The sequence below is a fragment of the Lissotriton helveticus genome, chromosome 11, assembly GCF_964261635.1.
Source record: "Lissotriton helveticus chromosome 11, aLisHel1.1, whole genome shotgun sequence".
In the NCBI taxonomy this organism is placed as follows: Eukaryota; Metazoa; Chordata; class Amphibia; order Caudata; family Salamandridae; genus Lissotriton; species Lissotriton helveticus.
The window spans coordinates 1,062,559,129-1,062,584,435 of NC_136072.1; the positions used below are offsets into that span (position 1 = coordinate 1,062,559,129).

Below are 25,307 nucleotides of genomic sequence, written 5' to 3' on the forward strand. Positions count from 1 at the left end.
CCTAGGCCTAGAATACAGGATGAGTAATCAAGTGGCCATTGGCATCCCCATTAGGCACATTAGTGTAGGCAGAACACACAATTTAGCAATTGCGTCAACATTTAAGAAACAGTGCTGGCCTCAGAGCCTTATTAGGCGTAAGCATTGCATGCGGGCATGGTCACATTCAACATGGGGCCTCAGCATAAGTACGTGGGGCATTTACCTCCCTATACCTCATGGGTGTAAGGCAGATGAACATGGAGGCATGCAGACATTAGACCTAACTCGGGGGGATAACATGTGAACATAGGGTAGATTCCTAAGACCAAAAGCATGGTCAACACTTTTAAACACAACAGGCATCATGCTCGGCATTAGGCTAGACATCACCTTCTTAGCAGAAAGGCCTAGGGCAGGGGTAGACGTCCTCCCACAGTCACGGGGCCTACCTAACGTCTGGCAGGGTCCACAAACTCTTGAGCAGGCTTTAACTCATATATTAACCTGTGGGCATCCTTGCCAGTTCCCAGGCAGGGGCGCTCTCAAAAGGACATTCCCCTAGCAAGGGGTTAACTCAGTCACCATACAACAATAACCAGGGTAGTTCGGGAGTCTAGTTCATAAGGCCCCTAATGAGTCCCGCCACCACTCTAGGCCTTCGAGGCCCCTCTTGTCACCACAGGGTTAACTAGGATCTCCTGGGCCCAACTGCTGTCACCTGAAGGGGGACGGTCGCGCGGCTGCCTCTCTCATTCTTCGAGGCTCCTCGGCAGCCCCCGCTGTCTCGGGAGCTTCCCGCCCTCTTCCGTTGCAGCTGCCCGCTGTGATCAATAGCTCAGGCCAGGTATTACAGCTCACGGTGGAGCCCCTGCCAGGACTCTAACGCCGGGGAGCGGGCACCAGCTGTGCCCCGACACCCCCCCCCCAACCACCACACAGCTGAGCCCCACTCACGGGGCTCTTCGGGATGACTCGGCTACAGGCGGTATCTTGCGGGGTCTCCTTTCCCCTTTGGAGCCCCGCAAACCACTGGCTGGTTACCTCCGCGAGCGGAGGCGAGGTAGGCTCCCGCCCTCCGATGTTGGGATGGCTCTGGGCTTCTCTTGGTTGTCTGCCGCGGGGCTCTCCTCAGCGCGAAAGAGCCCCGCCCACGGCAGCGTATCGCCCGACTTCACCCGGGTCCTCTCCTGGGACCCAGGTCTTGGATTTGGGGCTTGGGCGGATCCAGGCGGCGTTCTCATGGGCACGAACCGGCGGGGTAGGCTCCCGCTTTGGTTCTCGAGTCAGCAAAGGCGCGGGCTCCCACCAGATCACGCGAACCCCACCTACCTTCCGAAGCAGCTCCTTCCTCTGCTGCCCTTAGGTGATCCCGGGTTGCGGCGGTGATTTCGGCAAACTGCGAGGTGGGCACCCGCGTAAAGGCACTAGAGCGCGGGGTAGGCATCCGCCATATTAGTAATGCTGAGAGGCGGCGATAACGCGGGGTAGGTTCTCGCTCAGGAATCATGCATGCCACGCGGGGTAGGCACCCGCTCACTTCCCAGGCATGTCAAGCGCCGCCGCTACTCGGGGTGGGCACCCTCGGCGCTTCCTAAATCAGCACACATGCAGCCACCAAGCGCTTAGGGGATATTACTGCAGGAGCCCAGCGCAGGGGCCTCAAGTCAGGCAACAGCAATTAAGAAGAGTCATGGGTCAAATTAACGTTTAGGCGTTATGGCGCTTTGCAGATACACCACTTCCCCATAAAACAGTTCTCCTTGGCCCCACAGCTCTTAGGGAATTACAGCGCTTCCGTAGCCCAGCGCAAGGGGGCTCAGAACTCTCAATCCAGTGCTTGTGATGGGCTCAGTCCCACCAGGGCTTTGGGGGACGACAGGTAGCGCTCCTGACCTCCTTCTGGGTACAGGCACAGGTGCTCCTTGGGCATCAGAGAAAGCGCTCTTCTCCAGGGGCTTGCCAGCAGTCAGGGCCCCGGGGTAGCGCTCCGTCTTTCTTCCGGGCCTAGGTAGCAGAGCAGCAGGCACTACTGGGCAAGGTCAGCAGTCAGTGGGTACTCATCAGGACAGGGAGGTAGGCTTTAACCATCCTCCACTGTAGCGTGGCACTCCTCCTGTACAGCAGCCTGTACTCCTGCAGTGGGGATTCCACTAGCCCTGTGGACAGCAGAGGGGTTTTAGTTGGGTGCAGGGTCCAGCACACAGGCCCAAGAGGCGGTACCCCTGGCAGCAGGTCTCCTCATGTTCCTGTCCCTGCTCTGTCTAAGCACATGGTGGCACAGCCCCCGTACTTATACGCCCTTCATCCCACCTACCAGGCAGTGCCAGCAGCTTTTAGAAGCCTCTGGGGAACTGGTTCTAACTGGCTCAAACGGGAGAAGTAGAGCACCCTGGGTGCCAGGCTTTCCCTCCAAAAGCTGGGAACCAAACAACTAGACTGCTAACCTACCACAGTCAGGTGGCACAACGCACAGCCATGGCATCCATTTTAAAAGCGACATTTCAGTAAGGTGCATTTTTACAATGCGGTGTTAACAAGTGCACACACCATTGCGTCACATTAAACATGGCGTCTCACACCACACATGGCCTATCCAACTTTCTACCATGGGGGAGACGTCCTCAAACAGGGAGGTGAAAAGGGAAAAATTCGGGAAAATGGGCCAAGTCCAAACACTGGGCTAATAACAAGAATACCTGGTCATAAAATCAATATAGGTTTAGACCAGGTCGAGGCACCATAGAACACAACTAGAATTTATATATTTTGGTCACTAAATACACAGTGGCCAAAAGGGAAGGTATACATCTAGCCTTCGTGAACTCAGCACAGCTTTTGACACAGTGGTGAGATCCTAACTGTGTTCTGTGCTGAGGGACATAAGGGTGGATGAGACCCTAGTGATGTTTTTGCATGATCTGCACACAGGGTTTGAAGCCTCAGTAATATACGGCCCACTGGGGAATGCACTGAGCACTTTAAGTGTGCCTAAGGTAGGACACAGAATGGTCCCCGCCTTGCTGTAAGCTGATGATTCTGTTCCTTTCTCCTGTACAGCTAATGGCCTACAACTTTTATTTTGCTGATTTCATGGAAAATCTTGGACTAAAAAATAATTATTCTAAATCATATACTATGATAATGGGACCTAAAAATACTAAAGCCAAAACCTACGCAATAAGGGATCATGTTATATGAAAGGCGGATAAATTCTGCTACTTGGGAATCTTGCTGGATGAAAAATGTATGCTGGAATCTCTTATTGAAAGCACACATCCAATCTTTTAATAGGGTCACCTTCAGTATTGATGCCTAGGCTATATCTGAAGTCTGTATTACACCTTTATCTTTCAAAGTGTGTTCCAACTGTATCGTTTGGTGTGGAGATTTGGGGCTATAAGTCTTCTATTACTATACAAGTGGCTGAAAATAAACATTTTTGAAAACTGTTACGAATTCCGCAGAATGTACCTGCAGAAATAGTGCACGATGAGATAGGTGCAGGATTTATTGCTGATTATATACATTTGTGCCCTACACTTTTATGTCTTTCGATATAGGTCAAAAACGAGTTGGAATTCAACAGATTGATTCAGAGATATTGTCTGAATATGGAACATAGCTGCGCATACCTTGGTTAAGTTGTACAAAAACAGCAGTGACAAATGTGGGTAAACCACATATTTTTTATTCTTCAGAGCTAATTTCTGATTCAGATATAGCATGGGTTAAGAGAGCGTTTAAGGTACATACTCTTGGAATTAGAACCTTAGGTCCACAGCATAAACTTTGCTATACACATTATGTTATGGTGAAATCTTTGGAAAAAATTGAACTTAACCCAACACTGGATATGCCGGTTATGCATAGAAAGTTTTTAACATACTTTCGTATTAATATGTTCCCTCAATTACTAGCGGGATGGCACCAGCCATTAGATCCCCCCTCGTACACGTGACTCGTCCTCTGCACTAGCCACTTTGTAAATTATTTTTAATTTGCCTTAAATGGGCCGACCTGCAACATGAATATATTTGTCCGTTACTCGTGCCTTTGAATTTAGAGCAAGCAAGACCAGCTCTTTTATATCTGCAAATTTTAGATAATTAAAGTATGTTGGTATTTATCTAGATTTTTAACCGGGTGTATTTTGTTTGTGTATGATACTGTAATTTTGTTGATTTGTATGCTATGGTCATGAATTTATTGATGTTTTTATTGTATTTTTATGATTGCTGGTGCTATTCGAAATAAAGAGCTAATGAATAAATGAATGATTACAGGTTCAGGATCCTAAAGGAGTTTGTGTATTGTTCACAAGACAGTCTGCCATTACACTAGAAAGAGGATTTCTGCCAAAAAGGTAACTGGAAATAACCTGGAATGCTGCAAAGATCAGGTTCAAATCCCAGTATGCAGAAACAGTACTTTCTCAGTGCAAGACCAATGAAGCTAAGATAGTGGAGTTGGTTAATCATAACCCTGGTTGGTAGGGCTTTAAGTGAATTTAGTTAGATATTTGTAACTCTAAAAATAGAATGATTTAGTTAATATGAAATTTGCAAGGTCCATTAGCATTAGATGACAAACCATTTAGAGAAGGGTCTAGCATAAAATTTCAAAACTACAGTTACAAAGAAATATCAGAATTATGATTTGCAAACTGAATATATGAGTGTCTGGGACCACCAAACGAGGGCACTAAGGACTTCTCTCAAGTGCCATTTAAGATTGAAACATAAATTGCATGACGATCATTCATATTCCTCATTCCATTGACTCAAGAGTAAGTGTACCCATGACAATTCAGGGTGTGCCAAGGAACAACACAAATGCAATAAGTTAGGAAGGGAATCAATTCGGATTCTTTAGGAGTGGAGGAAAAGCAGATGGTCCCTGTCTGTTTGAACTCCAGGTACTGTTAAACCTGCCATGGCGATGCCCGCATTTAATATAGCTAAGAAATTCCAACATTACAAAGAACTGATATTAAAAAAAAGTCTGGTCATCAGAAAGGCCAGTAAGTATCTTTAGATAATATCACAGACAGACACTTGAATGTGATAGTCCCGAGTTGTGTAATGAATATGCTACTTACCAGTATGCATCTGTTCTTGGCATGTAGGGCTGCTAACATTCATATCTGTAGCATAGATCGCCGCCTAGTGTTGGGTCCGGATGATTGCACATTGTTGTCCTGGAAGAGTCTTCGAAGTATCACGAGATAGGTGGCTCCTCCCCTGGACTACAGTGCGCATGGGCATCGACTCCATCCCCAGATTGTTTTTAGCCATTGTGGCAAAGATGGAGTTTAACAGTGAAAGTGATGGCCATGCTAGAGATAAAGTGCAAGAATAAAGTCTGCAGCCGCTACGGGTGCCGGGGAGGAGGGCGGGCGATATGAATGTTAGCAGCCCTACATGCCAAGGACAGATGCATACTGGTAAGTAGCATATTCAGTTCGAGGCATGTGGGCTGCTAAATTCATATCTGTAGCATTGAATACATGGCAGTCCCTCCATTAACCGTGGCCGCCCGTGCCAGCTGCAGAAGTCTGAAAAAGTGTTTTAAGAACAGCCTGTCCTACAGCTGCCTGCTGTTTGGAATGCACATCCACACAGTAATGTTTGGTAAACGTATGTGGTGTAGACCATGTGGCTGCCCTACAAATGTCTTCCAAAGGAATGTTACCTAGGAATGCCATGGAGGCCCCCAACTTGCGTGTGGAGTGTGCCCTGGGGGGGACCGTTAAAGTGCGCTTAGCCTTCTGATAGCAAATCTGAATACACTTAACGATCCACCTGGCTATTCCTGCTTTGGAAATGGGGTTGCCTTTGTGCTGAGCTGCGAAGGCAACAAAGAGTTGCTGTGTCTTTCTAAAGGGTTGTGTTCTGTGAATGTATTACATAAGCGCTCTTTTGACATCAAGCGTATGGAGCATCCTTTCTGCTACTGTTTCTGGGTTGGGAAAGAATGCGGGCAGTTCGATAGTTTGATTGACATGGAACTGCGACACCACCTTAGGGAGAAATTTGGGGTTAGTGCGCAGCACCACCCTGTTTGAATGAATCTGTATAAAGGGCTCTTGGATGGTGAGCGCCTGTAGCTCACTAACACGTCGTAGAGACGTTATGGCAATGAGAAAAGCCACTTTCCATGTGAGGAACTGAAGTTCACATGAATGCAGAGGTTCAAATGGGGGACCCATCAATCTGGTGAGCACCACATTGAGGTTCCACACAGGAGCTGGCGGGGTCCTGGGAGGGATGACCCGCTTCAGCCCTTCCAGGAATGCTTTAATGGCAGGCACCCTGAAGACAGAGAGATGCTGCCTGTTTTGGAGGTAAGCCGCTATGGCGGATAAGTGTATCCTAATGGAAGCGTATGCTAGATTGCATTTGTAAAGATGCAACAGATAGCAGATGATATTAGGAATGGAGGCATCGAGCGGGTTAATAGCGTGCTCGGTACAGTAGATGACAAACCGCTTCCATTTTGCTGCATAGCAAGCTCTGGTAGTGGGCTTCCTAGCCTCCCGGATGATGTCCATGCATTCAGGGGGGCAAATCAAGGTAGCCAAATTCTAAGACCTCAGTAGCCAGATCGCCAGATTGAGCTGCTGCGGATCTGGGTGCTGAATGTCTCCACGGTTCTGCGTCAAGAGCCGGGGTGTGAGGTGCAGTCTTTGATGCGGTACCACAGAGAGTTCGAGGAACGTGGTGTACCACGGTTGTCGCGCCCACGTTGGAGCAACTAGGATGAGTGTCATCGAGTGTTGCCTTAGCTTTCTTGCCACCAGCGGAATGAGAGGCGCTGGGGGAAAAGCGTACGCACATCTGCCTGACCAGTTCATCCATATCGCATTGCCCTGCGACTGTGGGTGAGGGAATCTGGCGGCAAAGCTTTGGCATTTTGCGTTTTCCTCCGTGGCAAACAGGTCTATCTCTGGATGACCCCACTGCTGGAAGTACGGGTGGAGTACTGATGGATGTATCTCCCACTAGTGCATTTGGTGGCTGTACCTGCTGAGCAGGTCCGCCATCTGATTGTCCGTGCCCGGGAGGTGTTCCACCATGAGGAAGATGTTCCTCTGAATGGCCCACTTCCACATGCTCTGAGCCAGATGAGACAACTGTGGAGAGTGCGTACCTCCCTGCTTTTGAATGTAGTACATGGCTGTCATGTTGTCCGTCCGGATCAACACGACTTTGTTGCACAGATGTACTTTGAAGGACTTGAGTGCCATGAAGACGCCTCTGGCCTGGTCGCCCCCCTGCTCCTCTCCACGCCTGCCACTGCAGCCCCTGCTTACCTGCTCTGCCGGTCCCGTTCCCGCGCCTCCAGCCTGCGGCCCCGCCCCACGATTGGTTAACCCCTTCCCGCCTCCCAGCGGACCCGCCCTCCCTGCTCCCCTCTTAAGGGGACCTCGCCTGCTTCTAGGGAGCGACCACTGCGCCTCTGGCCTGGTCGCCCCCCTGCTCCTCTCCACGCCTGCCACTGCAGCCCCTGCTTACCTGCTGACAGAGTTCCTTCGCCGACGCCGCCAACAGCGCCCCAGCCGCCGCTGGGCCGCCCGCTCTGCCGGTCCCGTTCCCGCGCCTCCTGCCTGCGGCCCCGCCCCCCCGCCACACGATTGGTTAACCCCTTCCCGCCTCCCAGCGGACCCGCCCTCCCTGCTCCCCTCTTATGACGCCCCCTAAGCGACCACGCGCAGCGGGAGCACCGATTGAGCGCCGAAGGTGCGCCAAAGGTAAGCCCGTCTGCGCCCGACCGCGCCTGGACCGCGCCCAGCACCTGGACCCCTGGCCCCCGCAGACCCCAGCCCACCCGCCGGACGTACGACGCCGCCACCCTCAACGCACTCAACGCCGGCCGAACCCCTGGATGCTACCGAGCCACCCCGAGACGCACCCACGGACCCTTCATCTGCCAGGCCTGCAAGTTCTCCTGCACCCGGACCTGCACTGCACCAGCACCCACCAAGCCGAACTCCAGCAGCAGCCACCTGAAGTGCATCCTGCTCAACACCCGCTCCGTCCACAGACACGCCGTCGAGCTCTGGAACCTGCTCGACACCACAGCCCCAGACGTCGCCTTCCTCACGGAAACCTGGATGAACGCCTCCTCAGCACCCGACATCGCCATCGCCATCCCAGACGGCTACAAGATCATCCGGAGAGACCGCGTCAACCAGACAGGAGGAGGCATCGCCATCATTCACAGGAACACCATCCGCATCACGACCAACACTGACGACACCATCGCACCCGCCGAACACCTGCACTTCCAGATCCACGTCAACCCCAAGACCACCCTCAGAGGCACCCTCATCTACAGACCCCCGGGACCACGCACACAATTCAGCGAGGACATCGCCGACTTCATCAGCCCGCTCGCCCTCCCCTCAGCCGACTACATCCTCCTCGGGGACCTCAACTTCCACCTGGAGAACAACGACGACCGCAACACCACCACCGTGCTGGAAAACCTCGCAAACCTGGGACTCAAGCAACTGGTGACCACCCCCACCCACCTCGCCGGACACACACTCAACGCCGTCTTCTCATCCAGCAAAGACATCGCCTTCAGCCACGCCACAGGACTCCACTGGACGGACCACAGCTGCGTCCACTTCACCTTCAGAAGAACGACGACCCACCACCACCAGCAACAGGTTGCCCGAAGAAGCTGGAACAAGATCACAGCCGACCAGCTCGCCGCTTCCCTGAGTCAGCACCCTCCCGCCAGCTCAGCGAACCCCAGCCAGGCCGCCGACAACCTCACGAAGTGGGTCAGCAACTGCGCGGACGAACTCGCCCCTCTGAGGACCCCACCCAGCAGACCCGGCAGCAAGAAAGCCCCATGGTTCACCGACGAACTCAAGAGCTCCAAGAAGAACTGCCGAGCCCTCGAGAAAGTCTGGAGAAGGGAACCAACACCGGACAACATGACCACCCTCAAGCTTGCCACCCGGAAGCACCACCAACTGATCCGCGCCACCAAGAAAACTGCATTCAAGGACCGACTGGACAACAACGCACACAACTGCAAGGAACTCTTCAACATCGTGAAAGAGCTCTCCAACCCCAACGCCGGAAACAACGACATCACCCCATCGCAAGACCTCTGCAACTCCCTCGCCTCCTACTTCCACAACAAGATCGCGGACATACACAACAGCTTCAGCAGTCAACCATCGCACACAACGACCGCAGCAACGCCACCCACCACCACCCTCCGCGCCTGGACTCCGATCAGCACCGATGACACCGTCCGCATGATGAACTCCATCCACTCCGGATCTCCGACCGACCCCTGCCCTCACCACGTCTTCAACAAGGCCGACGCTGTCATCGCACCCCACCTGCGGGACATCATCAACACCTCCTTCGACACCGCCACCTTCCCGGAGAGCTGGAAGCACGCCGAACTCAGCGCTCTACTAAAGAAACCAACAGCGGACCCCACCGAACTCAAGAACTACCGCCCCATCTCGCTCCTCCCGTTTCCAGCCAAAGTCATCGAGAAGACCGTCAACAAACAGCTGGCCGCCTTCCTCGAGACGAATGGATCCCTCGACCCCTCACAGTCTGGCTTCCGAGCCAACCACAGCACCGAGACCGCCCTGATCGCTGCCACCGATGACATCCGAGCCCTGATGGACAACGGAGAAACAGCGGCCCTCATCCTCCTAGACCTCTCCGCGGCATTCGACACTGTCTGCCACCGCACCCTAGTGCAGCGCCTCAGCAACGTCGGAATTCAGGAGAAGGCACTGGAATGGATCGTCTCCTTCCTCGACGGAAGAACACAGAGAGTCCGCCTACCACCGTACAAGTCAGAGGCCACCGAAGTCATCTGCGGCGTCCCTCAAGGATCCTCGCTGAGCCCCACCCTCTTCAACGTCTACATGAGCCCCCTCGCGCCCATCGCACGCCAACACAACCTGAACATCATCTCCTACGCCGATGACACCCAGCTGATCCTCTCACTGACCAACGACCCCGCCGCTTCCAGAGCCAACCTTCACGAAGGGATGAAAGATGTAGCCGAATGGATGACGACCAGCCGCCTGAAACTGAACTCAGACAAGACGGAAGTCCTCATCCTGGGCTCCTCGCCCTCCGCCTGGGACGACTCCTGGTGGCCCCCCGCCCTGGGCACCGCACCCACACCGACAGACCACGCACGCAACCTGGGCTTCATCCTGGACTCCTCCCTCTCCATGACCAGACAAGTCAACGCCGTCTCCTCGTCATGCTTCAACATCCTGCGCATGCTACGAAAGATCTTCCGGTGGATCCCCACCGAGACCAGGAAGACGGTCACCCAGGCCCTCGTCACCAGCCGACTGGACTACGGCAACGCCCTCTACGCCGGAACCACCGCCAAGCTCCAGAAGAGACTCCAGCGGATCCAGAACGCCTCAGCCAGACTCATCCTCGACATCCCCCGACGCAGCCACATCTCCGGACATCTGAGAGACCTGCACTGGCTCCCCGTCAACAAGAGAATCACCTTCCGTCTCCTCACCCACGCACACAAAGCCCTACACGACCAAGGCCCGAGCTACCTCAACAACCGCATCAACTTCTACGCTCCCAAACGCCACCTCCGATCAGCCAGTCACGCCCTCGCCGCCGTCCCCCGCATCCGAAGATCGACAACAGGAGGAAGGTCCTTCTCCCACCTGGCCGCCAAGACCTGGAACTCCCTCCCGACCGACCTGCGCCTGACCCAAGACCACCTCTCCTTCAGGAAGAAGCTCAAGACCTGGCTGTTCGAGCAGTAGCAGCACCCCCCCCCCCCCCCAAGCGCCTTGAGACCCTCCGGGTAAGTAGTGTGCTATATAAATGCCCATGATTGATTGATTGATCAGTTCCAAGTAGTTGATGTGCATCTTCATTTGTTGCGTTGTCCATAGTCCCTGCACCGTATAGTGGAGCACATGAGCCCCCCATCCTAGGAGAGACGCGTCCGTTGTTAGAGTAATCTGTGGCACAGGCTCCTGGAACGGTCGGCCCTTGCAAAGGTTGTGTGGATTCCACCAATGCAGAGAGTTGTATGCCCGACCCGTCACCAACACTAGGTCGTTCAGTTGTCCTTGAGCCTGAGTCCACTGATGCGCTAAGCATTCTTGGAGCGGACGCATATGGAGTCTCGCGTGCGGGACTATGAAGATGCAGGAGGCCATCATGCCTATCAACTGCATGAACACTCTCGCTGGGAGTGAGTGTTGTGGTCTGAACTTTTGGATCAGCGACTGGATGTTGGCGATCCTCGCTGGGTTTGGCTGAGCTGTGGCAGCCAGAGTATTGATAGTCGCGCCTAAATACTGCCGCACATGGGCTGGCTGGAGGTGTGACTTCGGGTAGTTCAGTGTAAATCCTAGACTGTGAAGGAGGTGAATGGTGTGGGTCATGTCGGCGGCGCACTGCTGGGCTGACTTTGCGTGCACGAGCCAGTCGTCCAGATAAGGGTAGACATGTATACTCTGTCTCCGAAGGTGTGCCGCCACTGTCGCCAGACATTTTGTGAACACTCTGGGAGCAGTGGTCACTCCGAAGGGGAGCACCTTGAACTGGTAATGCCTGTTTTGGATGGTGAACCTGAGGTACTTTCTGTGGGAGGGGTGGAGTGGTATGTGAAAGTAAGCATCTTTGAGGTCCAAGGTTGCGAGGAAGTCTCCCTGTTGTAACAAGGGAAGAACCTGCTGCAGTGTCAACATGTGAAAGTGTTCCGAAAGAATGTACTGGTTTAAGGGGCGGAGGTCCAGAATCGGTCTGAGCGAGCCGTCCTTCTTTGGGATTAAGAAGTACAGGGAATAAACCCCTGTGCCTTCCTCCTCCACCGGCACGAGCTCTATTGCGCCTTTTTGCAGCATCACTAGAACCTCCTGCTGCAATAAGTGCAAGTGCTCTGCTGACATAGGACGGTGTTTTGGGGGCATGGGTGGTGGGGTGGATGTCAGTTCTAAACAATAGCCGAACTGGATAAGTTTCCTGACCCACCTGTCTGTGGTGATGGACTTCCAGACGGGCAGGAACTGTTGGAGTCTCCCCCGACAGGTGTTGGATGGTCGGGGGGCAGTGACAGGGAGTCACTGTTTGTTGGCGGCAGAGGTACGGGAACTGTTGTTGCCTCTGCCTCTACCCTTGGCACTGTTTCCTCTGTATCCACCTCTGCCCTGCTTGCTGTAGGAGGATTGTGCGCCACTTTTATTGAATGGCGTCTGTTGCGACATGTGCCCTCTGTTAACACCTCGAGTGCCTGAGCGACGAAAAGTGTTCCCTCTAAATTGTTGTGACTGGAGAGCTCCCATGGACTTGGCAGTCTCGGTATCCTTTTTTATCTTCTCCAGGATGGTGTCCACCTCTGGGCCAAACAACCTGTCTGGATTAACGGGTTGGTTGAGGATAGTAGTTTGTACCTCTGGCTTGAACCCCGAGATGCGGAGCCATGCCTGACGCCTCAACATCACACTAGTGTTGATCGCTCTCGCTGCTGTGTCTGCAACATCTAGCGCACACTTTATAGCAGCGTTGGAGATGAGCTTCCCCTCCTGGATAAGCATTTCAGCTACCTCTTTAAACTGGTCTGGGAGGTGTTGTAACAGCTGCTCTAGGGTGTCGTAGTGTGCCCTATCGTATCTGGCCAACAGAGCTTGCGTGTTTGAGATGCACCATATGTTGGCCGCCTGAGCTGCTACCCTCTTCCCAGATGCCTCCAGCACTTTTGACTCTTTGTCTGGGGGAGGAGCTTCACCCGTCGTCTGGGAGTTTGCCCTCTTGCGGGCATTAGAGACCACCAAAGAGTCCAAAGGCAACTGGCCCCGTATGTATGTGGGGTCGCCAGGTGCCGGTCTGTATTTCTTCTCGATGCGTGGGTTTACCACCCGGGATCTTGTGGGTTCCTTGAAAATGTCTGACGCATGCTTAAGGACCCCTTTCAACATGGGGAGAGTCTTGACAGTTTTTTCAGCAGTAGAGAAAGTGTCAAAAAGGAAGTCCACTTCCACGGGGTCAGCATGCATCTCCACCTTATGGTTTGCAGCTGCCCTTTCGATTAAGGCATTAAACGCCGCAGAGTCCTCAGTGGGGGACTGTTTCACGTGAAAGACCTGTGGATCCTGGACCGTCTGCTGGTCCCCTTGATCACCAGTATCCATCCATGATTCCTGCTGCTCATCAGGCTCTGTATGAGCAGGGAAGCTGTACTCCTCATCTTGGTCCCCTCCATCCCCATCTGAGTACGAGGGTGAAGGTGTGGCACTCCGCCCATGCTGAGGAAGAATCTGTTCCACCAGAACGGGGGTGTCTGCTGCAGGCTTTTTACGTTTCAGAGGAATTGTAAAGGACTGCAAAGGTTGCGAAGTAATCTTCCTCTTGTAGAGCGTGAGTTTGCCGGTGTCGGCATCGATGAAATGCTCCGACCGTTCTTCAACCAAAGGTTGTCGAGGACCCACGGACCCAGCCGGTGGAGTGGACGTCGACACGGTGTCTTTGGGCACCGACCGCGGTGCAAAGGCCTTCGGCGCCACCTTAGGCGGCAACGTGTAGACGAGCGGTGCCGATGAGGTCTTCGGTGCGTCTTGTAGCTTCGGCGCGGAAGGAGTCTTCTGTTCCGATGCTAAAGCCTTGACCTTAAGGCGCTGGAGGGAGTCCGCGACCTGCTTCGTAAAGGAAGCTGACGGTTTCGTCGATCCGACTGATGTCCGTGGTCCACCCCCTGGGGAAGACCCGAGCGTGGCCGACTTGTGGTCGTCCGGTCGAGGAGCACTCGTGACCGGTGCGTCCGTTACACCGTCCACTAGCGTAGACGTCGATGCCGATGGCTTCGGATCGATCGGTTTCCCTTTAGGGGTCACGGCCCCGGACCTCGGCTCTGCGGCCTTCACCGACTGCGCGTCGACGGGCCCCTTGGCCTTCGGCGCGACAGACTTTCCCGATGCAGGAACGGCAGTCTTCTTGGGCGTCGGCTTGTCTCCCTTGGTAGACTCCGACCAGATGGGCTTCTTCGAGCTTGGCTCCGCAACCACCTTCGGCACCTTAGCCTGGTCTGCAGCGTGCGCCTGTTTGGGGGCCCCCGAAGACGACGGCGTCGGCACCGTGGCGGACGTCTTCGGTTTCGATGGCGTGTCGGCCATCTTTGTTTTCACCGGTACCGAGGGTTTCGGTTTCGTTTTCTGTAATGGCGGCTCCGCGGAGGTGTCCGTAGCCGAGCCGGAAGGCGGGGCCGTGGATCGAGGTGTAAGGTCGTGGGTAAGGCCGCGTGGCGATCCCGTGACCTGAGCCTTCGTGAGAGTACGAACGGGGCATAGCTCATCCTCCGAGCTATCTTCCATGGCCCCATATGCTTCGTCGTCGTCCCCTACCTTCTCGACAATTTCTTCAATGTCGAGACTGTGGTCGTCAGCTCCGTCTTCGGACTCGACCTCCATCGGGGTAGGGGAAATCTGCAGGTGACGCACTTGTTCGTCTTCCGCGGGGTCGTCAAAGATGTCCACCGGTGCTGGAGCCGATCGCTGGGCCTCAAGGCGCGCCACGCGCCGAAGCTTGATCGTTTTTTTCGATCGAAATCTGGAACAGGCTACAGTTGGCCTCGTCGTGGTCCGGCGACAGGCACTTGTTGCACACAGGATGGACGTCAATGTGTGGGTACTTGGGTCCACACACGGGACATTTCTTGAATGGACTCCGCTCCATGCCGTTGAAGTCTTGCTGCGTCGACTAGGCCCCGATCACCGAAGAGTCATACGACCCCCCGGATATCCGACTCCACGAGCTGGAACATAGACGGGACCGAACGCGAACAATACCGACGGTGCAAAGAAGGCCTTTTGGCCTTGAAAAAGTTCTATAACGATTCCGAACAGGAGACGTCGAAATCACATCCGAACCCAATGGCGGAAAAAAACAATCTGGGGATGGAGTCGATGCCCATGCGCACTGTAGTCCAGGGGAGGAGCCACCTATCTCGTGATACTTCGAAGACTCTTCCAGGACAACAATGTGCAATCATCCGGACCCAACACTAGGCGGCGATCTATGCTACAGATATGAATTTAGCAGCCCACATGCCTCGAACGTAGAGTTCCTTCTCATAGAAGGCCAGTCACTTTCTCTTTGCCCTTTTGAGAAAGGTCAGAGGTACAGTGCCAGATTTAGTGACATAAATTCACTCCTGACTCAGGCCCTTGCATAGGGAGGTTAATTTATTGAAAGACAGAGTGTAACAGAAGAAGGGTGGTGGTCAGTCTGTCTTTGATCATGACAACCTAAAACTCAGACTTGTGGTCCAAGAAATACATGTCAGTGTAGGAAGCTGGGTACTAGTTGCAGTACCCCACAACCTATTGCCTGGTATTTAATGCACCTTTGACAGAAGTATACTGGGTTCCTCCTAACCAGGTCACCAGTACCAGTGTTCTTTCCCCAAACATTTACAATTGTTTACCCAACTGGCAAAACCTTTAGTATTCTCTGTAAGTCCCTAGTAAATGGTACCTCTGGTACCTAGAGACTGAGGTGCTAAAGCAGAACGAAGCAGAACAAACTGTGCCAACCTAAGGGAACCCTCACCAAGCACATGCAAGACTGCCATTACAGGCTACACGTCTTGGTGCAGACAAAAGAGGAAACACGACATGTAACCCATTCATGTGTGCCCTGTTCCCTACCACTGCATGTCATATTAGTAGTTCACCCCTACAGCAGGCTTAACAGCCCTAAGGCAAGGTGCTGAATATCACATGTGAGGGCATACCTGCATGAGCAGATATACCCCTGTGCTGGTCAGTCCTATTACTGCCAGTACAAGACACCAGGAAAGCCATTTTAAAACATGTACTGGACACTAGTGAAAATGAGTTTGCCATCTACATGATGACTTCACTGAAAATAGTGATGTTTGGTATCAAACATCTCGCATTAGTAAACCCACAATGATGGTAATGTCATAATTACTAATACATGCACCCAGACGGCACATTAGAGGTGCCCTCCTAAAAGCTACCAGCCTCTGTTGTCCTTGCTCACTGATTTGTACCTGCCTGCCACCCGCGACACTATTCTGATCTCCTAGGATGAGAGCCTATGCTCTCAGGAGACCCAGAACAAAAGCCTGTCCAGAAAAAGGGTGAAACACCCCCCTCCCACAGGCTGACCTGCAGATTAGTAACCTTGGGTCGACAAGCTTCAAAGAAGTTGCGCCTTTGTGAATGGGAATCTGGCTCCTCTCACATGAGAGGAAACCACCTGCCCCTGTCCAGAGCCCCCTTGGCACCTGGACAGGTGGGAAAATGAGCTAGCCAGGTAAGTGTGCCACCTCCAGGTTAGTACCACCCTTAAGATAATGCAACTGGTGCTCATGTAAAGCACTCTGATACCTCCGGGTCGGGTTCAAGCTATATAAAACAAATTTGAAAACTTAGGAATTCAGGGAAAGGGTTATGCCCACTTCCCACAGGAAGTGGTCCTATAGAGGGAGTAGTAACCCCAAGGGTCCGTATCCCATTAGGCACTACCCTACACTCCCCTAAAGCCAATAAATTAATTCAGTATTTAGGGGAATCCCTGGCACCAGAGAAGGAGATCCTGATGACCTAAGAAGGGAAAGGACTCAGAGGAGCTGCAAAAGTCGAGAAGAAGCAGTTGACCTGGTACCAACTCTGCTGCCCTGTCTTCATTCCGTGTCGAAAATGACGCCAAAGTCGACTTGTCCTGCAGCTGTGACTGCAGAAACTCGGGAGGACTGCCTGCCTTAGAAAAAAGACTCAAGAACTCCAGTGAAAAGCAGAGGTGTTCTAAAGAAATCCAAAGGAGTAGACTCAGAGGCCTCCGGAACTGCAAAATCCGGACACCTGAAGCAACCATTGCAACCGTCGACTCTGGCCAGAGTTGAAGTGAGCCAATGGTACTAACAAGGTTCCCGAACCCTACAGGGCTCGAGTAGACCATAGTCTCACCCCTCGGGGACTCCCCAACGCCGCCTGCAGCCTCTGATAACACACCCCCCAAACGAGACTGCTCCTTTTAAGAGAAACCCTGTCACCTAAAGATACCTCTGCATTCATCACCCCCCAGCCCATGGAGAAGAGAACCCCAGGTGTCCCTACTATTCCAAGCATCGCAAGCCTTGAACACCCCACTTGTTCCTTGCCGACTGGCTTCGTAGCCAGAACCTGAAGCCTCTTTTTACAGTGACCGGTCCCCATTGAAACACACTGGGCTCCCGAAGCCGATTTGCACAATGCACCAGGCCACCCTTGTGCCGCTGGTGGGGTACTGCTGGTGCTACCTTGGACATTGCCCACCACTCACCTTAACTCCTGGAGATCGGTCCTGTAAGTCGATGTACTGTACCTATTTGCAGAACTTAGTCTTCCTTCCACAGGATAACATTGTAGAACTCAGAAATTGCAGTGTCCACTTATTGAACTGAAAAGAATTTATATTTGAAAATGTACTTACCTGAACGATTTTTCTCTGATGCCTAAACATATATAGAAATACTTGCTATTTGTATAATTTGGTGTGGATCGCCTACTTGAGTCGTGTTGTCATTTATCAATCATTGTGTGTATATACAAATGTCTTGCACTCCTCTGTGTTGAGGCTAAGGCTGCTCGACCACACTACCCCCTAACAGAGCACTTTGGTGATTGCATAGCAAGCCCTGTCCACTCATAAGGGAACCCCTGGACTCTTTACACAGTAGATCAACTTTTTGATATATCATATAAAGAGCCAGCTTACTAGAGTCAGCGATTAGGTCTGAATATTTTTATTATTTTATAATTGCACTGAGTAGAACCTTATCAGTATCCGAAAAGTAGAGGGTCGGATAGCCATTCCCAACATCATTTTCTAATTTCCCCTCCATGCACATTATTTATCTTGAGGTTGAGCATGCACGATTCTTGCTTCTGGTACTGGTCTTTGATCTTAAAAAAATTCGCTCAATGCCCAATTGTCGTGGGGCTGCACATCTAGCACAAAGTACATGCAAAATCACAGTAGATCTATGTTTATTAGTAAAAATTTGAAATGTAGAATATTTAATTGGCATTAATAATGAAAAATGGCCATTGTTGAAATTGTGGCTCTTGTAGTAGATCATATCATCAATGAAATCATATGTGATGTCATCTGTGATCTTCTGTAATGCACTATGTGGGAGTTATTGCTGCAAAGCTAGCTATAACAGGCAGATTTCAGTGCAGGGTGTGAGCTTCTCTCAGGCCCTCACCCAACTGTGCAGCCATCAAATCACAGCACCAGGCTAGACCCAATGGCAGGTTTACATCCCGCTCCCATTGCCTTTGATGATCGGATTTGTGGGTTGCGGCCTTTGGCTCTGGGTATATGGTCTGGCTTTCAGATGCCTAGGCCCACCGGCCAAGGCCTTCAAATGTACCCTGCACCAAACTACCCTGCCTGGAAAGCCAGCTAAACGTGGCTCTGTCATCCCAGCTGGCCATCGGAAATGTAAAAAAGGGCTGCAGTTCCACTGACCGCAAATGTGTGTGGAAAAGACCAATTATTTTTAACCTTGGTAGCGTGATTTAGTGTGAAGAATAGTGCAACATTTTCTTTTCTTTATTTACCCACCACTAAAGTAACAATCACGGAGAGCTTGAGCGGTAGCTGCAGAACTCCCCTTTCTTCAACAGTCTATTTAAGAATTCTTCCCAAGTGGCCTCACCTGTTTGGCAGGTAGGTATCCTGCAGTTTGTTGTCCAAAATACTCGGATCATTCTCCAAGGGCTGCCCTGTAAAGGGTGAACATTCTGAGCCAGGCACCAACCACTTTCGTCTGCTAACATCAGTGTTTCGCAACCTGCTAAGGAAGAAAAATGGTTAAGTATGAACCAGGTTATCGTTTATTAATACCGTCATTTACTCCATAAATAACTCAAAAAATAAAAGTAGGGTAAGTACTATACCTTAAAGAAAGGCAAACCAGTGACCAGGAGTTTGAGGGGAGTGCAATTGAGTGAACGAGAGAGACAGACAGAACCAGCTGGGGAGGAAGAGGAGCGATAAAGACATAGGGAAAAACAGGTCGGGAAACAGAATGAGAAGATTGAGAGAGGAAGGTAGAGTGAGTGAGCAAAAGTGAGACGGTAAGGTAAAGGACAGAGACTGAGTGAAGAAAAGACTAAAAGAGGGAAAATGGGGAGAGGGAATGTATGAAGAGGAAGAAAGAGGTGTCATTTTAATTAGAAAAGTATCCCGACATCTTAAGAAAATGGATAATAGTCTGCTATTTTTGAAAGACATTAAGCATCAATGGAGTAACCCGGTGTTCCTCAGATCCTGGCTGTCATATAGTACATAAACAAAAGTGGTTCTGTCACATAAGATCTGTTGTCGATTACCAAAATCAATAGTTGCACAAATGCTTCAATGGTTACTTCAAATGAGGAAATAAAATCAACAAGATTTTGAATTTATTTCCCCCATAATTAATCATATAAGCATTGGTGCAACTAGCGATGTTGGTAACGGACAACGAATCGTATCCAACAGAACCTCTTTTATGCACTTTGTTTTTAAAGCCAGGCAGTTGTTAGGAGCGGACACTGTACATCCTAGAGAGGATCGAAGGGATGATTAGGTAGCACTAGCAATTTCTTGCAACCGGCTGAGTGGCAATGGCAGACATCATGGCACGTATTGCTCCAACCATCTACCTCATAGACCAAGAAACTAAGAAACAGAGGGGATCATCAAAAAAAACACAAGAGGTATATTATCATCTCTACCAGTAATTCCTACCCTGCCAAATAATTGTAATTGCATTTATATAGCGCTTACTACCCCTGACGAGGCGTCGAATCTCTTTTTCGGCAGGTAGAACGCTACTCCAGTACCCAAAGAGGATTAGTGTTGAATTAGTATAGTGAAACATGCAAGTACATTTTAAGTGGTGGATAGGTTAGTCAGTTATTTGGATTTGGAATTATAGCAGAAGGCTAGAGGAGGACAAAGGTTTGTATTTATTTATCGCTTGTTGACGCACGTTATTCAGGAAGCCTATAAAGGATTAGTGGTGAATTAATATGGTGAAATATGAGGTCATTTCAGTGGTGCATATTAGTCTGTTACTTGGAGTGAGAAGGATAGTGGAGGGATAAAAGGGGAAGAAAGATTTGCATTCATATAGCACTTGTTACCCCTGATGGGTGTTGAAGCGCTTTTCTGGCAAGTAGCACGCCACTCCGGAACCCATAAAGGATTAGTGTTGAATATTAGTATAGTATAAATATGAAGTAATTTGAGTAGTAGATATGGTATTCAGTTATTTGGGCAGTATATTAGTATAGTTGAATATGGAATTTGAGAAGTGAACATGTTAGTCTGTTAATTTTGATTGAAAAGGATAGTGGAGGGGTAAAAGAGTGAAGGATTTTTTATTTTTTTTATTTCCTTTAGGTCTTAGGAGTAGGAAGAGGCTCTTGGATGAGTAGCAAGGAGTTTTTGAGTGGAAGAGTCAGAGGGGAGAGTTTACAAAGGTTTGTTTTAGGGGATCGGTGTAGTAAAAAGATGTGTCAGATGATGCAAGGAGGGGTAGAGCAGGAGAGAGTCCAGGAAGGGTTATTTTGGCGATCATAGTAGTGGTATGGGGTTTGAGATAAATGAGAGAGTGGATGCAGAGGATATATTGATAGATGTATAGGATGAGAGATAGTGTAGTGCATTGGAAGGAGTAGTAAAAAGAAGTTTGAGATGAGTCAGTAGGTTGGGCTAGAAGATATATTGAGCGAAGTATAGGATGAGAAATGGGCAGTGCATTGGAAATGCTAAATTAGAAGTGATAAATTTATAGATCCAGAAGTACATTGAAAGTATATAGATACATAAGTAAGTATATTTAGAATAAATATATTGATAGAGGCACAGGATGAAAAATAGGGTAGTGCATTGGATATGCTTTTTCAGGAGAAAAGTAACAGACACACAGATCCAAGTACATGGAAGGTACATAGATGCACAATGCTCTGTTTGTGGATGGTGTGGGCTGGGTATGGCTAAATGAGAAAAAGGGCAGCATTTCTGGCCCTGGTCCCGGTCAGTCTCGAACAGGCTCAAACAGGCAACTACCCTTGTCCTCACAGCCCTTACCAGGCTCAAACAGGCAACTACCCTTGTCCTCTCCGCCCTTACCAGGCTCAAACTGGCAACTACCCTTGTCCTCTCCACCCTTAACAGGCTCAAACAGGCAACTACCCTTGCCCTCTCCGACCTTAGCCTCAACACCCGGGCTGAGACGCCCTAAGCCTGGCCTTTTATAGCCCTAGTAATCAGGGGACCCTTTCAGCCAATGGGAACCCTTGCCCTAGCCCTAACGCTATCCAATCACAACACTAGCCCTAAAATCTAGTACCAATAGTAGACAAGGACATTACAGCCAATCTTAGCCCTAGTCCAAGCACCCAATCAGTTCAAAACCCCTGATCTCTACATCCATAAAAGGCCTTAGCCCTACCAGTGGTCCCAACCCAAGTCCAAGCAGCCAATGGTACAGGTAGCCCTAGTCCCTACTTCCAATAGAAAGCCTAACCCTACTCTTAGTCCCACAACTAGTCCAGCAACCAATCACACCAGAAGCCCTAAATAGCTACTTCCAATTAAAGGTCTAACCCTAGCCCTAGTCCCACCCTAATCCCAACATCCAATAACATAGGAATCCCTAGCCCCTACTTCCAATAGAAATCCTAACCCTAGCCCTAGTCCTGACCCTACAATAATTGAATCACAGACCCAGAAACCAATAAGAACCCTCAAATATCCAAACAATGACGACATTAACCCTAACCCAATGGAAACACCAGATACAACCACCAATCAGTGTACACATGTGCCAACCACTAGCAGACCATATAAGGTCCCAGTGACCTCCGACAAGGTTTGCTGGCCAGGGAGTTGGAAGCTGCTTCTCCTGTTCAGAATCTCCTAGGGGACAGACAGGCTCAATCCATACTTTGGACTCCTGCAGGTAAAGGCTTCACAAACTCGAAATCTAACCATACTGTTTGAATAGAACTTTACTCCCCTGCTGGCCAAAAAACGAAGTGCACAGGCCCCAGTAAATACAGTTTAAACAGCTCACAGAAGCACCCTCTGAAGTAGAATATCCCTCTTGCTGGCGGGGGGAGAGGCAGGGGGGCTGGCTTCACTGACTTGTGAACACAAAATGGTGGCTGGGGGTGCACTGTTTTAACAAACAGGTCTTAACACAGAGCAAAGGAGAAATTTGGAGGGAAAACAGATTTGTCACCAAGGAATGAGAGGGACAAACTACAGAGGTTAGACTGCAAATCCCACAATTCAACACGTTAAATGCAAGCAATCATGGGCAGGGAAAAACCACAAGTTTAAAACACAAAACAGGTGATAAAATATGTAATCCCAGGCAGGTCAAAACTGCAATTGTAAACTGTAACAACAACATGCAAAGACAGTAATCACAGAAAGGGAAAAATGTTTTTCAAACAACTTTTGTTTTACATGATACTAGGCAAAAAGCAAACACCAGAGGCCAGGGAGAGACTGCAAACCAATTTCTATAGTTGTTGAATCACTCCATGAGGTCAAACCTGTTGCTAGAAGTAAAACAAATTCTGGAACACAATTTGACTTACTTTGCATTCGTTATCCGTATATGATCCTCTGCAATATGACGCAGTTTTGCCATGTTATCATGTTCCATCTGTTTGAGCTGGCCTTCAAGTTTTGAATTAATTCTATTGCAAAAAAAAATATATCTGTAAACTAAGAATCCTACTGTAAGAACCTTTCAAGCATATCTTCATTATATTTTTAATTTGTACCATTCACTTCTTGTACCAACACAAAATACATTGTTTACCTAGTTCTAGATTACCTTGGTCATTATCGCCTGCATATCTGTGATCTGCTCTTGATTTAGCTAAGAACAGCTATTTCCAGCTTAATTTAATTCTGAGGGATGATAATCATAGGAAAACACCACAATAAGTTAAGGAGGAGAAGGTCCCTTGCTGGTTTATGCACTGGGTCTCACTGATATATGGCAAAAGCAAAACTTGATGACCAAATAATACACCTATTCAGGCGCATAGCACTTTTTCCAAATAGACTACTTTCTTACACCCCACTTGCACATGGGTCATGTTCGAGGAGCCAGACTACTTGCCAGAGTAATTGCCAACAATTCCCCATTGTGTGTGGAACTTTAGGGACAATACGAGGGACTGGAAGGAGTTAGTCACTGACCCATAGTGCTTCAAGAGCAGAAACCTTGCGGCCAACATAAGAGAGAGTCAACTTTGTATTTTCAGGAGACTATGGATATAGCAGATTAGTATTTCGACCTGGGAAGTCTACAAGGTGATCCTGACGGGTCAGGCCATTCTTCTCATTGTGGGTAGAGAGGACTGGCTGCAAATTTGAAGGATATATTTTCAGACTGGAACTAGATATGCAGTCAGACAAAAGACCGCTTGGGGCACCAGTTACACCTTAAGCAGGAAGAATACAGAGATTTGGTAGACTAGAGTAACCGGGCAGCCTCTGTGGTCTCCAAACGGAGGCTGTATGAGGGCGGGAATAAGGCTGGGAGGCTCCTCGCCTGGCTGGAATGGGTAGAGTGTGACAGAGATTGTGTGCAGGAACTTCATTTGGCTTTGACTAAACATTAGTGGAGATAGGTAGATTGGGAAGTTTGAAGCAGAAATCAGACTGCTACTGTGGAACGGTGCAATGCATAATGTTGAACTCAACTACAGTATTTTTTAACAGGACACAGCATGACAATACACTATAAATACAAAAATATACAGACCACTAATATTAAGTTACTTGATAAGACTGAAAACACATTCAAAATGTATACTGTGGATAACAAAGGTAATAAACTGTCCGCTAACAATTGCCAACAAAATTGTGTATTCCATTGCACCCCGTTTACAAAGCTTTGTATTTAAATGATCTTAATAAAAAATGTTTTTAAAAAAACAAACTAATCGTGGGAAGGGGTCCCCCCGCCGTCCATCGACCCTGGACCCTCGTCTTCGGACTCTGTTTGAGAGGAGCGCCAGCGATATTGCAGACGGCCCCCCGCCTTGGGCGAATCTCCTTTTTTCACCGAGGCTGCCATTGCTGGGTCCCCCCGGAAATCTGTAAAGGCCCGCATTTGTGAACTGTTCCGAGAATCGCGGAGGGTGGTGAGGAGGCGGAATTCACAAAATGGCTACCGACGACCTGTGCTGTGGGTCTCCTCGTGATGACGGCCTTGGGTTGCTGGAATGCACGGGGGCCTGGACGTGTGTGCGTGAGCCTACGATTGGAGACGTTCTTGATGCCTTACGATCCTTACGCGCGGCCCTGGCCCCCGGTGCTCCGGAAGACTCGATTCGTTCCACCGCCATCTTGGGTGAACGCTCCTTCATGGTCCCCTCTTGCCTCAGTGATGCCACCGCCTCGCCTCCCCAGGTTGCTGCGAGGGGTACTGTCGCTATCCATCGACGGGTCCGCTGGCCGGTGGATTTGGAACCTCCTGCTCTTCAATGTTTGGAGTTTGGGGACTTGGATGTCGTGCGGGGATCCGATCCTCCCCGGGTGCCTGTGACCAATGGTGGACCGCTGCCTGTTGTTGCCTTGATGAGGTCGTGTTTCTATTTTGCAGGGAAATCCCCGCTTTTCCTAACGGCGAGACTGAACTCCTGTCTATTATTGTCCTTGTTGCTATTGCTGAGACATTTGAACTGCCTATTTGAACTTTTGCCCGCTTGCTTATTGATTGCCCTCCCTGGCCTACGTTTTGCTCATACTCTCTTTCAATTGTGTGCTTGCCTCGCATCGTGTTGTTTACCTCACACTGTCCTGTGGTGGGTGGTAACTGTGGTTAGGAAGGGACTGGGGTGAGATGCACGGCTCCCGGTGGTTTATTGATGTACGGATCTGTGGCGACGTAGCTCATAATTATTGTGCTGTGGGAGACCCCCCCGTACGTTTTTTTGGCGCTCGAGATTGTGTCGTTCTGGTTCACATGTAATATGATCGTATGGTTGGGTGGAGGGCTGTAGCCGACCGTATTTGTTTCTGCCCTTTTGCTCCTCCCTCCCATTTATTTCCTTTGTTTTGATGTCCCTTTTTTGTCTCTATATTCTTCCTTTCTCTTGTCTCTACTACATTTCGGGTTCTGGTTTAGGGCAACAGGCGCGCTGTTTGGAGGGTAGGCCGTAGCCTTCTGCAGGGGTGCTGGGTGGGATGGGTGGGTTGGGTCCTATTTGATGTTTTATTTTCCTCAGTTCTATGGCCCTTTTGTATCTCTTTATT

The 25,307-nt window shown here is 50.2% G+C and overlaps 1 protein-coding gene across 2 annotated transcripts in view; it reads right to left on the reverse strand.

Annotated features, from left to right (window-relative positions):
• MPHOSPH9 (M-phase phosphoprotein 9) overlaps nt 1–25,307 on the reverse strand; it is a 584,582-nt gene that overhangs the window by 136,596 nt on the left and 422,679 nt on the right. Inside the window, exons 16-17 of one of the 2 annotated variants that reach the window (XM_078667592.1) lie at nt 22,631–22,732; nt 18,688–18,822 (exon numbers count right to left, since the gene is read on the reverse strand). In XM_078667592.1, coding sequence (XP_078523718.1) covers nt 18,688–18,822; nt 22,631–22,732 — 237 coding nt within the window. Of the gene's footprint in view, nt 1–18,687; nt 18,826–22,630; nt 22,733–25,307 lie in introns of both variants that reach the window. The other variant, XM_078667591.1, reaches the window with a different exon arrangement.